This window comes from Rhipicephalus sanguineus, chromosome 8 (genome assembly GCF_013339695.2).
Source record: "Rhipicephalus sanguineus isolate Rsan-2018 chromosome 8, BIME_Rsan_1.4, whole genome shotgun sequence".
In the NCBI taxonomy this organism is placed as follows: domain Eukaryota; kingdom Metazoa; phylum Arthropoda; class Arachnida; order Ixodida; family Ixodidae; genus Rhipicephalus; species Rhipicephalus sanguineus.
The window spans coordinates 151,730,022-151,744,872 of record NC_051183.1 but is presented as its reverse complement, the minus strand read 5'-3'; the positions used below and the strand labels follow the sequence as shown (position 1 = coordinate 151,744,872).

At 46.5% G+C, this 14,851-nt stretch overlaps 1 protein-coding gene across 1 annotated transcript; it reads left to right on the top strand.

The window, feature by feature from the left end:
* The first annotated feature begins 8,612 nt into the window (after nucleotides 1–8,612).
* LOC119403592 (uncharacterized) lies at nucleotides 8,613–10,701 on the top strand. Its single transcript, XM_037670518.2, has 3 exons — nucleotides 8,613–8,750; nucleotides 9,317–9,984; nucleotides 10,284–10,701. The coding sequence occupies exons 1-3, from the start codon at nucleotides 8,613–8,615 to the stop codon at nucleotides 10,699–10,701; spliced, it is 1,224 nt and encodes a 407-aa protein (XP_037526446.2).
* The last annotated feature ends 4,150 nt before the right edge of the window (nucleotides 10,702–14,851 follow it).

The window sequence follows — 14,851 nt, the reverse complement described above, 5'->3', positions numbered from 1 at the left end:
ATCGAGGGCGATCAGAACCTACTTATGAACCGTCAGATTTGCTTCGCAAGAGCCATAGCCGAGCTGCGTTATGGCAAAGCAAAGGTAGTGCTGACAAACTTCAGCCACGAATATAGGCACCACAACATTAGTACGACGGCCGAGTACATACAGGAATTCGTGGACGCCAGCAATGCTTTCGCCCTCTTCGATGCTACTGAACCTGCTTTGACGGATCGACGAACCCAACCAGATTTCGACATCAACCCGAGCCTCCCGAGGCACAAGCAAGACCAGCTAAAAGCCCTGCTCCTACACTTCAAGGACTGCTTCTCGTCGTCGTCAAGAATTCGACAGACCGCAGTCGCGAAACATCGCATCATAACAGAAGAAAGTGCCCGATCAATCTGTCAGAGCCCGTACCGAGTTTTAACGCGAGAACGCGAGGCCGTCAAGAAACAGGTCGACGAAATGCTACGCGATGACTTCATCCAGCCGTCGAAGAGTCCGTGGTCATCACCTGTGGTGTCAGTGAGGAAGAAGGATGGAACCCTACGTTTTTGCGTCGACTATTGTCGCCTGAACAAGGTCACCATGAAGGACGTGTACCCTCTCGTTTTCGTTTATTCGTTTATTAGTACCTCAAGGGTCCCGAGGGACATTACATGAGGGGTGGGCAAGAAAACGTGATAGACAAAAAGAAAGCAAAAAAGCAAAACAGCACCAACAATAACAACAAAAAAATAGAAAAACAGCAGTAGATCACATTTACAAGGAGAAAATACGGCTTTTTACTGCAGTTTTAAATTGGGCAAACTGAGATGACATGGCGATGTGGGCGGGAAGGTCGTTCCAGTCTTGCGCAGTCTACGGGAAAAATGACTTCTGGAAGGTCTTTGTTTTAGAACGTACGGGATAGACGGCGTTGGGGTGAGAATTGCGCAATGTCCGATGTGCAGGTCTGATGAATGCACTGCCTGGTAGCAAGGAATGGAAGAACTTATGATACAGGCACAAACGTGAAACTTTACCGCGAGTGGCAAGATGAGGAAGGTTAAGTTGAGATTTGACTGCTGACACACTTATGTTAGTCGAGTAATTCGCGATAATGAATCTGGAAGCACGGTTCTGGATGGATTCGAGCATAGTAGAAAGGTTAGCTTGATGAGGATCAAAAATGGCATTAGCATACTCAAGTTTAGGCCTTACGAGTGTTTTATAAGCTATTAGTTTAGTAGAAGAAGGTGCCGAGGCAAGGTTGCGACAAAGGTATCCGAGAACTCGATTAGCAGAGTTAGTAATGCCTATGATGTGTTGTGACCATGTTAAATCGGATGAGATATGAACACCTAAGTATTTGGTAGTGTTATCAGCGGCTACGGCGTAATTATGTAGAGTGTAAGTGTTAGCGATGTAGTCTTTACGTCGATGAAAAGTCATTACAAAATAGACGACGCCCTACATCGACTGCACAACGCCAAGTACTTTTCGTCGATGGACCTCAAGACTGGCTTCTGGCAAATGGCTACTGGCAAATCCAAGTCGGCGAGAGACACCGAGAAAAGACTGCCGTCATAACACCAGACGGCCTGTTCGAGTTCAAGGTCATGCCCTTTGGTCTTAGCTCGGCACCTGCGACTTTCTAACGAGTCATGGATACTGCATTAGCTGGCTTGAAGTGGCTGACTTGCCTTGTTTACTTGGACGACGTCGTTGTGTTTTCCTCGAACTTCGACGAACATCACCAGCGACTTCAATCCGTACTTCAAGCAATCAAGAGCTCCGGACTCACCCTGAAGCCAGAAATGTGTCGCTTTGCGTACGAAGAGCTCTTGTTCTTGGGACACGTGATAAGCAAGTCCGGAGTACGCCCTGACCCGCAGAAGACAGTCGCCATCGCTACATTTCCGCCACCTGCCGACAAGAAGGCCGTGCGTCGATTTCTCGTCCTGTGCGCCTATTACAGGCGGTTCGTCAAAAACTCTGCCCGCATCGCCGAGCCACTTACTAACCTTACCAGGACCGAAGTCGAGTTCAAGTGGGAAACGCCGCAGGAGGAAGCATTTCAAGAACTAATACGACGCCAGCAGACGCCTCCGTTACTCGCGCATTTCGACGAATACGCCCGCACAGAAATGCACACCGACGCAAGCAATGTAGGACTCGGCGCCGTTCTTGAGCAGAGAACTGACGGATTGGAAAGGGTAATCAGCTATGCTAGCCGGTCGCTATCAAAGGCGGAAGCCAACTATTCTACGACAGGAAAGGAGTGCCTTGCCATAATCTAGGCTACATCAAAGTTTCGCCCCTACCTTTACGGCAGGCCCTTCAAAGTTGCGAGCGACCACCACGCCCTGTGTTGGCTAGCTAACTTGAAGGAGCCTTCAGGTCGTCTCGCACGATGGAGCTTGAGACTTCAAGAATTGGACAGTACGGTCGTTTACAAGTCTGGAAGAAAACACTGACGCCGACTGCCTGTCTCGTGCCCCCGTGGACCCGCCGCTGCAAGACGACCAGGATGATGACTACTTTTTGGGAACCATAAGTGCCGAGGGCTTCGCTGAACAACAGCGATCCGACCCGGAACTCAGAGGACTTATGGAATACCTCGAGGCAGGGCTGGGCAAGATACTTTGAACTTGTATCGCGATACGATACAAGATACTCAGGCAAGAAGTATTATGGATACAGATACAAGATACTGCCGCAATAATTGTGTCCGATACGATACTTGACAATTGTATCTTAAGATACTTCGATACATTCTCAAATTTGTTATTATAGGTCCATATAATGTAGCGGCAAAGGCCTTTGCACGAAAATGTCTTCTTGAAAATTTCTTAACTGTTACCTATTTTGTTTCACTTGAATGAAATGTTTGTTAGTGTCTCAAAAGTGTTGCCCTTCTTGCTCAAAATACATTAGTTTCCTTCCAAAACAACTTATTGGGGTTTGTTTTAGCTTGTTCACAGGACAACTCTTTATACACTTCGCTGACAGCGGTTCTTGCTTGTCATTTTTGCAACTGATGGGAGTCGCTACTTAGCTTACCGACCACCTAGCGGGTTGCAATATAATCACAATAGGTTCTATGAGAAGCCTTCGCACGACGGTGCAAATACCGGTGTGGACGTTTACCTTGTCCGTAAAAGACGGTTTGCACAATGCCGTACATCCGGACAGGTGTACAGCAGCAATAACGCTGGTGAGTGAGTGAATAAACTTTATTAAAAGTCTGGGCGAGGTGGGGGGAAGAGGGGATTAACCCCTGTGCCGTCCCACTCTCCGTCGATGATGATGGCGTCAGGTGACGGCTTGAAGCCCTTGGACCCGGGCGGCATCCTCGGCTTGCCGGACGGCCCAAAGTTGGTCGGTCAGCTTGTCACTGGTGAGTGCCGCCTCCCAGCGGCAGCGACGCCGACGCAGCCGATCCGCAGCAGTGACCACAGCCGCGGCGGCGGCCGGCACCTGCCCTCGCGCGATGGTAGCAGTTCGTGTCCTGCCTAACATGCGTCGCGAAGTGAGCGGCGGCAGCGACATTAGCTCTCCCGGCACATTTTGGGGGGGGGGGGGGGAGGGACGCATGGTGTATACTAGGGGTCTGAGACATTTCGCTAGCGGCCCGGCCCGCACACACGACCGTCTTCGTCACATTTGTTTTTATTTAATAAGTATGTTCTTGAGCCACACAGACATAACTGATCTCAAGCCTTTCTTTCGTGAGGAACATGTGGTCACCGTGTGCTGAAACATAACCGTGGAACAAAAACGCTTTATTTCAATTCGCGTCCAGATTTCGCTCGTTGTGTACATCAGTATCGATGTTTCTCGAATCCTGATTTCTAATCCCCTTCAGAAATGGCCTATATATGAGATATGGGAAAGGCTTCCTTTCAAATGGCAACGTCGTTTTGTTCAAACTCTCTCCCACCATCTTCACTGTCCCGGCCCTTGTAACTAAATTTCGTGACTGCGGCCCTCCGGCTATAAGCTGAGTTTGAGACCCCTGGTGTACGCGTAAAACGATTACGTAAAACTGCAATGAATTTTCATATTCTACTTATCTGCTGGCGTAAAGAATTCTTTGTTGATGTACCCACGAACGTGCAATCTTTTAGCAATTTTTCTTCAACGAGAGCACATGTGCAGCACAGAAACGTCTCAGACATATTGCATTGTTGCACAAAGTGTCTAGGACACCGCCGCTATTCGCGCTACAGCCACTTATAGCTCCCATTACGTGGTAATTAGTAACACGAAAAATTTTCAAGAAGGCCTAAAACAGGAAAACAAATATAAGGAAAACATAGAAGTGGTTGTGTATCAAACATTCACATTGAATGAGTACAGAAACACAATACAGACGGCGCCCTTAATAGCTATGAGCATGAAGTATCGTAAACTCAGCTGTTGAGACAATAGAAAATTCAGGGCCTATGGAAAATTGCCTGAAACGACTCGTTGTGAGGCTCGTGAGTAAAACGGCGCATTCAGTAAAACAACGTTTCTCGAGTCCCCTTCTTAACATATTTAAGATGGCTGCTAATTATTTCCATTAATATAATACAAACTCAATTTCGCTTTTTTCCTAAGCGGTAAGCAAAATGTTTTCTACTTTAACTCAAGGGACGCCCACATAATTATATATTTGTTTTCAAAATCGCCTTGGCAACGTGTAAATGTGTAAACAATAGCAGAAACATAATGCAGACAGCTAGAAGAATAAAACAGAGATCTTATTTTGGGAGTGCGTTACAAAAGACATACTGCAGTGACCAGACCGGAAAAACAGTACAGAGACCTAGGTAACGTATGGGCCGCAAAATGACAGGTAAAAAAGCACTTGTGCTAATAATCAAATTATGATTTCATAAATTCTTTGAATAAATGTAGGAGGAAGTGAAAAATACGGTACGCCAAGATATTTTCTGTTATGTAAACGCTTGCTCTATTAGATCTAGCATCAGGCAGTGGTGCTAAAATTGTTAGAATCTTATTTGCATATAAGTTAATTCATTGCCTGCAAGTCAAACTTACATCGACGAGATCCTTCAAATCATACTTAGGACTGTGCAGCGCTCACAAAAAGGGACAAGGGACAGAAGAAGTACGCAGGACACTCCTGTGTACTTGTACTCCTGTGTCGTCCCGGATCTTATCCCGGACGGCATTACTTCTTGTACTCCAGATACTCTGTGTACTTCTTCCGTCCCTTGTCCCTTTTTGTGAGCGCTGCACAGTCCTAAGTATGAATCAATACCAACTCGCTCAATTTTCTATTCTAAATCCTTCAAATCGCTCATATGTAAAATCCACAAGACACAAAGCAACCCCATTCTTGCACGCATAACATTTCGTTACGGAGCAAGGCGCAAGACGCAATAGAATCTTCAATAACGACACTGTAGCAACATCAGAATTTGCGCCATAGACGCTGCACGCAGTGGAGTGCGCGGCGCAGGGCAGTGGCTAAGAGCAAGTGTCGCAGTATTGGAGCAAATAAAAAGAAAAGAAATCGAGAAAACAAAAGTTACGTCGGCTGGGCGTAGACGTCCGTGCGCCTAATTGTCTTCCTCATCTTCTGCCCTCACAGGAGGACACTGGCGGAAAAATAAAATTGCTTCACTGCCCTTAGACTTATTTAGATGGCTTAGTGACACCAGCACCAGCTTGAGAAGCGGCGCTTGGTCAGAGATTATTGTTTCGCACGGTTGTGCTGAGATAGAAGTATCTTGTATCTTAAGATACACGATACAATATGGAGGGTATCTGAAATACAGATACAGATACTCATTTTTCGAGCCGTATCACGATACAGATACAAGATACCCCTAGAGTACCTAAGATAGTATCTAAGATACATGTATCTTCGATACTGCCCAGCACTGCCTCGAAGGCAAGACCGCCGTCGTTCCGCAAGTATTCAAGCGAGCACTGGCGTTGTTTTTCTTACGCAACGGCGTTCTCCAAAAGAAGAACTTCTCACCACTTCGAGCCAAGTACCTTCTCGTGTTGAATTCAGAATTGCGACCAGCATTCCTCCAGACCCTGCGCGACGACCCGACAGCAGGACACCTCGGTGTTTCCCGAACGCTGGCAAGAATACAGGAAAAGTACTACGGCCGCGCCTTGCCGCTGACGTCACTCGCTACGTAAGGACATGCCGAGACTGTCAGCGACGCAAGACACCGCCAACAAGACCAGCGGGCTTTCTTCAGCCGATCGTGCCACCTCGGCGACCGTTCCAGCAGATCGGGATGGACCTCCTGGGGCCGTTCCCAACGTCGACAAGCGGTAATAAGTGGATCGTCGTAGCTACCGACTACCCGACCCGCTACGCCGAAACAAGGGCCCTACCTAGAGGCAGTGCCGCCGAGGTAGCGAAGTTCTTCGTTGAAGACATCGTTCAGCGTCATGGCGCCCCAGAAGTCCTCATCACCGACAGAGGTACGGCGTTTACTGCGGAGCTAACTCAGGCGATCTTGAGGTACAGCCAGACAAGCCTCCGTTGGACCGCTGCCTACCACCCTCAGACCAATGGCCTCACCGAGCGGCTAAATAAGACCATCGCGGACATGCTGGCCATGTACGTTGACGTCGAGCACAAGACGTGGGATGCCATCCTTCCGTACGTGACCTTCACATACAACACCACTGCGCAAGAAACGACGCAGGTGACGCCTTACACGTTGGTCTACGGAAGGAGCCCAGCAACGACGCTCGACGCAATGCTGCCAACGGCCACCGACGAAGGTAATCTCGACGTCGCTGCTTATTTGCAACGCGCCGAAGAAGCTCTACAGCTTGCCCGCCTACGCATCAAGAACCAGAAGATGGCCGACAGCCGCCACTATAACCTTCGACGACGCCACATGGAATACCAACCCGGTGACCGTGTATGGGTTTGGACGCCGATACGCCGTCGGGGACTTAGCGAGAAGCTTCTTCGGCGATACTTCGGGCCATACAAGGTGCTTCGACGTCTCTGCGCTCTAGACTACGATCTTATCCCGGACGGCATTTTGAGCTCTCAAAGGCGCCGTGCACGATCTAAAGTAGTCCATGTCGTGCGCCTTAAGCCGTTTTTTTGCGAGTCAGCGAACCTGAGGACTGTACCTTTTGCTTTATTATTGTAATTTTGCTTGTACATATTGCTTGTTGTAATTTCTTTGTGTATGCACTTCTTTTTTTTTACTTCTGTGTTCTGTACACAAGCATCGGGACGATGCTTCTTCAGAGCGGGGCAATGCCACGCCTTTTTCTTGTTTTATTTTGAAGTATTCTGGTTTGACCAGCAAGGACGGTTAGCAACGCTCGGCGCTGGCCGTGACGCAGTGTTCGAGAAGCTTCGCGATTGTAGTAGACCATTTTGTTAAGGTTGCGCGCAGGACACGAATAGTCTAGATTATTCCGGAGCTTGCGCAACCACCAGTGATAAGACTGGAAAGTTCAATACGTGATGTATAAAAGACGGCGCGTCCCAGCCATGAGCAGATTATCGACGGCCGACGCATAGTTCACCGCTATCAGTGTACAGCGTGTATTGCTGTAGTTTGAGCTGTCGTTTCCCGGCCACAAGTTCGGCGAAATAAACATTCATCTCGACACGCCGACTGCTGTCTTCATCCACGTCACGACCACGTGGCAGTATAGGCTCCGTGCAGACGTAACTCCGCTCGGCGTCCCTAGCGGCAAGAAGCGCAGATTTGGCGGGATGCTCTGACGCGCTCGCAATGGGGTGAAGTCGAGGAACTATGCCTTTTACGATGACTACACTTTTCGTGCTTTTCGCGCTTGGCCAGTGATCAGAGCGACGGTCCGTCCGCATTATCAACGCGATCAGTCCGCCGCAGGTGGTGGACGATAAGAATAACATAGCATAAAACATCGCTCCGCGATTGCAACCCTGCTCGCTCTACGATCCCGCTGTGACGGCGCGAGGTCTTTTCGCGGGCAGTTCTTTTTGTGTCTGTTGCGCTGTTCGTAGGGATGCCGAACTCCAGGAATAATTGCTGTGTTGTTGGGTGCAATAACACCTACAGGAATTCTCCGGGCACGCATTTTTACCGGTTTCCATTTAGAGAATATGAACGGAATCGGCGTGAACGGTGGATCGCTCTCGTTCGACAACAAAAGTGAGTTTTGTGAATAGATGGAGTATTTCTGTTTCTTTGCGAGTGAAAATTTATGAATGCTACATTGCACTACAGCAACGATGGGTCTAATTGGACGCCCGGGCCGTACAGCAGAATATGCAGCAGGCACTTTGTAGGAAATGCCAAGTCAAACGAAGAGGCGCACCCAGCATACGATCCATCGATATTTCCTGAGCGCTACAGGTTCACACAGACAACTCACTCGAGCGATCGCTATGCCAGGTAAGTAACTGACTGTTTTTTTTTTTTTGCTGTCAGTGTAACAATTGTAAACATGCAGCAATTAGGGCGCTGTCATGATGGCGTGTATATATGAATAAGGCAGCGAGCAGCGGAGTTAGCAAGTTTATCCTGGTGTAAGGATAAAAGTAACGTAGGCCAGAGATGGTGGCGGCAGTTTCGCGACTTCGCCTCATAATTCTTGTGATGTTCTTTAGGGCAAGGAGGAGAAGAACACAGCGGAAGGCTGAAACGGAAATGCAAGTTGCCGCTAGTGAGCAGGCAGCGGCAGAGGCGGCTCCACAGTCAGATGATCTGCATGACTGCGAGACTGGTGATCTCGTGTCCTCCAACAGCGAGGCCCACTCTGCCGAAGACGAGCCCCGAAGCGTTGATGTAAGCATAGCTTTACGGCGTAATGTTACTATGTATTCTGCATGAACAGGAAGGATCGCCTCTTCAATAAGCACTTCTAAAAATATTGTGAGCGCTGTTTGTAGCATGTTACAAAAAAATACAAAGTGCTTGAAGAGAAAAACTCCGTGTATTAGCACCGCTATTTATGACAGCTGCTCCGTACGTGCAATCCGAGTTAGTATGTCGTTTATTCAATGAACACAGTTCCCGAGTTCTATTAATACAATGTAGCCTTATTTATTTTTTCGAAATTTTATTTCTAACACACGTGCTCTGCACATGTACACGCGGAGGTGTGTAAATAGGGAAGTATATGCAAAAAAGAAAGAGACAAAACAGATAATATATATATAAAGTGCAGCAAAACCGATCATTATTTAAAATATTAACGCAGAGGAAAGAGCATTATGTTCTGTTGCATTCAGTTCAGCTATTCAGCACCTCATTACCCACAATACTTTAGCATTCTTTCGTGTTAATTCAAATATGCATTAAAACTGCATGGGCCTTCCTTTATGTTTAGCGTGCTTCTGAATTTGTTTCAGGTATCGACGATGACAGACACCCTTGATGTGTTCTTCAGTGCAGATTTTACTTTTGTGTCAGAAACTTCAAATGGAAATGCATCATCATTCATCAAGCACAGAGAAGTGCGTACCACTGACATGGGTAGCTCATCGCATCCCGACATGCTGGAAAAGAGCAGTGGGCCAGTGTGTAAGCAGCCGGTGTTTGCAGGATATGAATCTGTTCAAGACAACGAGGATGCATTGCATGAATTGACCGCTGTTAACTTTGCTATTTTCGCTTTACTTTTGAGTATATTGCCACCCACTCCTAGAAAATTGAATGAACTTTCCATTGAGAATAAATTATTATTGTTCCTGATCAAGCTAAAGCACGGCCTGCCGTTTTCCGTCCTAGGGGTTTTGTTTAATGTGCACAGAACAACAACTTCACGGATTTTCAAGGGACTGCTAGTGAACATTACAGCCGCAACAAAGACGTGGTTGCACTGGCCATCAAGGAGAGCTGTTTTAGCCACCTTGCCACCTAGCTTTAGGGAACATTACCCTAATTGTCGGGTTATCATTGACTGCACGGAGCTGGAAACAGAAGTACCACGAGGAGTAGAAAAGCAAAATTTGTGGTACTCACAGTACAAAGGCCGACACACTGTGAAATACCTCATTGGTATTGCACCAAATGGTCTGTACCGTCCTCACAACTTCGGTCTCCATCTGATGCCCCTGGAGCTTCGATCCCGTACCGTGCCATCTACCATGCCGCAAGACGCCGCTCAGCAAACGCCGCCTCCTGCCCCGCACCTCCACCACTTTGTAAAGGCGTTTATTGACGGCGGGATCGATGGCGACGATGCGCAGCGACGACAGTAACGACAGAGCGCAGACTCGCAGACTCTCACGAGCAAGCGCACGAGGGGCGTGCTCTCCGAGAAGAGGCGAAGAGGGCGACCCACTAGAAGGCGCTCAAGAGGGCGGCCCATTACAGCGTTCTAATGCTTCTGTACATTAAAACATTTCTGTCAAAAGGCTTCGGAGGCAGAACAACTGACGCAACAATAACTGTGCAATCGGACTTTTTATCTCTGCTTGAACCTGGCGATCTTGTGTTAGCAGACAAAGGATTCCCAGGCATCAGAACTAGTGTTGGGGAAAAGAATGCTACTTTGGTTATGCCGCCTTTTGCCACTAGCCCTCAATTTACAGAGTCAGAGGTTGATGCTACTTATGAGACAGCTTCTGTTAGAATTCATGTAGAACGGGTTATTCAGAGGCTTAAAATTTTTGACATAATCACTCATAAAATACCATATGAGTTAACAGGCTATTGTGATGAAATTCTTCATGTATTGTCCGTGATAACGAATTTGAAAAGTCACATTTTTGCAAAGAGAGCCATGGAATGAAAATGTGAATTTTTCTGAATGTCTTTTGAATGATTAAATTCTATATTTTATTGCACCAACAAATCATTCGAAGTGCGGTCTGTAATGAAATGAGATATGTACATAAAGATGAATACTGCTCTGGCACACTTCTGTTGAAGTCTGGTTCTCACTTCGCGCTTCGTGATTACAAAATATCATAAAAATTGAATGTATCTTTGTAAATCATAATAAACATTGTTTTCGAACATTTATGAACAAGCTCGTTTCAGTCTCACAAGTCTGTGCACTCTGCCAAAGCACTCAAAAAATGTTCGAAATAAAACTTCCGGAGCTTGGGCACAGCGGAAGACAAGAAATCATCATCTTTTTTTACACAAATAGTCAGAGCGTCCACGTCAGAATAAACAAAGAACTGGCACGTCTCAATTCTTAGCACATGCAAGCATATCTGAACTTGTGTGTAGTACTGATGGCTTCTTTTTAATGTCACGGCGTCTCCTTCTTGCAGATAGCACAGTAGTGGCTTTTCGGTCAGTTTCTGTCGCCTTCTAGAGTAGGGACACTTTATTTCTAGTAGCATCACCTGGCCGTCATGTTGCCTGAAAATGGACAGAGTATTTTTATATCACTGAAAAAAGGTACTTACTTACTTGCCTGAATACACCATCTGGAGAACAAGCCAACCACGGCTCTTCAGGGCAAGTGACGAGGCCAAACTGAGCAACCTTCACATTTTCGATGCGCTCGAACGCAGCTCTAGCGATTGGCTCTTTCTACACACCGTACCGGAGCGCTGCACTACTGAATGGCGGCTGCGTGACCATACGCTTTGCACGCTCGCGTAGCTTCTCTTCGGGGCATGTAATTACCATATGTGCCTAGAAGATAAAAATAAATGTACCAGCCTCAACAAGTGCACAAAATGTACATGTCATAGCAAAGACTCATTGCCAAGAGGAAGAGTCAAAAAGTAATCTTCGCACCTTTGTCGCAGTTATTCTGCAGAAACGTTCATTTGCCCAAGCGTTTCTGTTTATTAGCGTGCGTGCTGACAAATCGGCCACTTCCTGATGTGTCACTGTGACATACTGCTGGTATATATTCAGCTGCTTGGCTGATAGCCTACGTGAAAATCAGCAATAATCTGCTTCAACATCTGCATCTCCTTAAATTGTACGAGAAGTAGGCACTTCTTGGCAGTTTTCCTGTCCACGGTTGTCATGTTCCAGGAGCTCGGCCCTTAAAGCCCAGGGTCGCCTCGGGTGGGCTGGACAACGCATCGTTCGTTCAGCCGTCTCTGCTTCGTCGCCCGTCTGTTGAAGACTCTGCTCCTTCGGCGTTAGGTGCATCCTCCCGTGGGGTGCGGCCATAACGGGCGGTGCTGACTCAGGCAGACAGACTGATGTCTGTCTCGTCTTCCGGCCAGGCAAATGCTGCCTGGTCGGCCTGTCTTGCTCCTAATCATTTACCGATTGATGTTTTCTTGCGCAGCGGTCTGAGCAACGTTCCAGTGGCACTGGTTCCAACAAATGGGGAGTCCATTCGAATGAAGAATCCGAAAAGCATTCAGGAAGAGCTCCGGAAGGTGACTGAGCATTTCCAATTGATCACTGAGGTGCGTCAGTTTGGTCGTGGAGGTATTTTGTGCTGTTCACCGGACCAGGCCTGCGTTTCAGATCTTCTAAAGTGCACTACATTTGCCTCCCTCCCGGTGAGCTGTTTTATACCTTCTCACTTGGCCTGTGTTAAAGGTTTAGTTCGTGGGGTGGACTCGAGCCTTTCCCCGTCTGAAATTCTAGAGATATTTTCTGTAGCAGGAGCAGTCTCAGTGTTCCGTTGCACGCGCAGCGTTGACAGCAGAAAGATCCCGACCGAGTCGGTGATAGTTACCTTTGCTGGTACAACTAGACCGACAGAAATCAAGGCGTGGCCACTGATATATCGAGTTGAAGCGCTATCTCCTCGCCCACTGCAGTGCTATAAATGCTGGCGTTATGGTCATAGTGTAAAGGGATGCAGGTCAGTAGCGCGGTGTAAACTGTGTGCAGGACAACACAACGCTGACGAATGTGCATCACAGGAAAGGTCCTGTTGTCTCTGCGGTGGTTCGCACTCAGCTGATGATGGTAACTGTCCCGCGAGGGCTCAGGAAATTCAAATCATGGAGACCATTGAACAAAAACGATGTTCTAGACGTGAAGCTCGAGCTGCCATCGCAGAGCGGTCTCGTGGGTACGCTAATGCTACGAACCGTAGTAATAATGTCACAGATTCCTCACTCTCAGAGGTAATAGCTTCTACTGTTGAAAAAACAATGACAAGGATAATGGAGAATCTTTTTGTAACGCTGACGGAATCGTTGGCTCAAATAGTGAACGCACAGATGACTCAAATCCTGATGAGTGTAAACCAACCGGAAGGAACCCCGTTACTTTCTTCAACAAAGGAGGTAAACACAGGCTCGCAAGAACCAGTTTCCTTGAAAACCAGCCGCACGAAAATAGCACCTGATGGAGAGCAGTTATATTCACCAAAACCCGGGCCATCGAACACTAGCCGTAAGATAATTCCCGTTGAACAAGAATTGGAATGGAGCTCAGATTCAAGTTCTCTTGATTCTCAAATGGAGACAGAATCTAGAAATATGAAACGGCGGGCATCGCCTAGAAAGCAAGGTTCTCCAGTGAGTCCAAAAGGGAAGAGCAAAAAATATAAGGAAATCGCATCAAAAAACGACTTTTTGAAAGATAGCATATTGGATAAGGCAGTGAATGCTGCCGGTATCTCGTCAAAATAGGTGGATTAAAAATTTTACAGTGGAATTGCCGGTCAATTTTTTCTGCATCAACAGATTTATTTTACCTCTGCAATCAACATTCATCTGATGTTATTGTGTTACAAGAAACTTGGCTTTCGAAAGAAAAGAGCTTTCATCTAAAAAATTACCGCATATTTCGTTTAGACCGACCCTCTCGGGGTGGCGGTTTAGCAGTCTTTATTTCTCTGAAATTTGCTCATCGGGTAAGAATTACAGCTCAAGTAATGAACTTAGAAAGCGAAATTTTAGCATTAGATATTTCCCTTCCGGGATGTCTTCCCTTTTCATTAGTAAATGCATATTTTCCAGCAGGTGTTCAAAATTCTAATGTTTTAGATTCTGTAATTACATCTTGCAGGAAAGAAATTCTATTGGCAGGAGACTTTAATTCGCATCATATTTCATGGGGTTTCAGAACAGATACGTGTGGGAAACGTCTGTGGGATTTCGTTTCTAAGAATAATTTAACATGTATTAACCAGCGAACACCAACTTTCGCTTGTAATCGGTCTATCTCTGCGATTGATCTTACTTTCTGTAGTCCCAGACTCTCTATTTCTACATGGTCTACTTTGAACTCGGGTACAAGTAGTGACCATTTTCCTATATTCTTTGAGCTTGTGTTTCCCGCCACTTCACTAAACAGCAAGTCGATTACTCACATCAATTTTAATACATTTGAAAAGGTGCTACGAGAAGTTTTGTCAAAACGAACAGATGAAAATGAAGAGCAAAATGCTATGAACTTCAGCGATCTGATAAAGAAATCTCTAAATAAAGCTAAATTTACAGTAAATGTTTCTAAAAGCAATTCTTCTAATCCTTGGTGGAACTCGGATTGTACACGGGATTACAGACTAAGAAAAGCTGCGTGGCGTAAACTGCTCTACAACCAATGTCCTAAAAATTGGAGGGATTATAAGTATGCGGCTGCGGTTTTTAAACGAACAGTCGCCACTGCAAAGGATTGTCATGATAACCAACGTTCAGAGTTCCTTTCAAAGCCTGGTAATAGGAAACCCCTTTTTAATTTCCTTAAAGCCAAAAAAGTAATTCCGTCACCAATTAACATCGAATCGGTAGTCTCCACGCCAATTGAGATGTCTAGTTTCCTGGAAAATATTGCCAAAGGTCTTGAAAGTCGCTTCACGGCTGCGTGTTCATTCCACTCACGGTCCCCTGTCAAAAGTGACGACTTTGAAGAACTGACAGCTTCGGAACTAGCACAAGTAGTGAACATCTTGCCCAATGCTGCGCCAGGTCCTGATGGCATAACCGCATCGGTAATAAAAATTGTACATAAAGCTTCGCCCCAGGATTTACTTGCAATAGTTAACCACTCTATTAGAA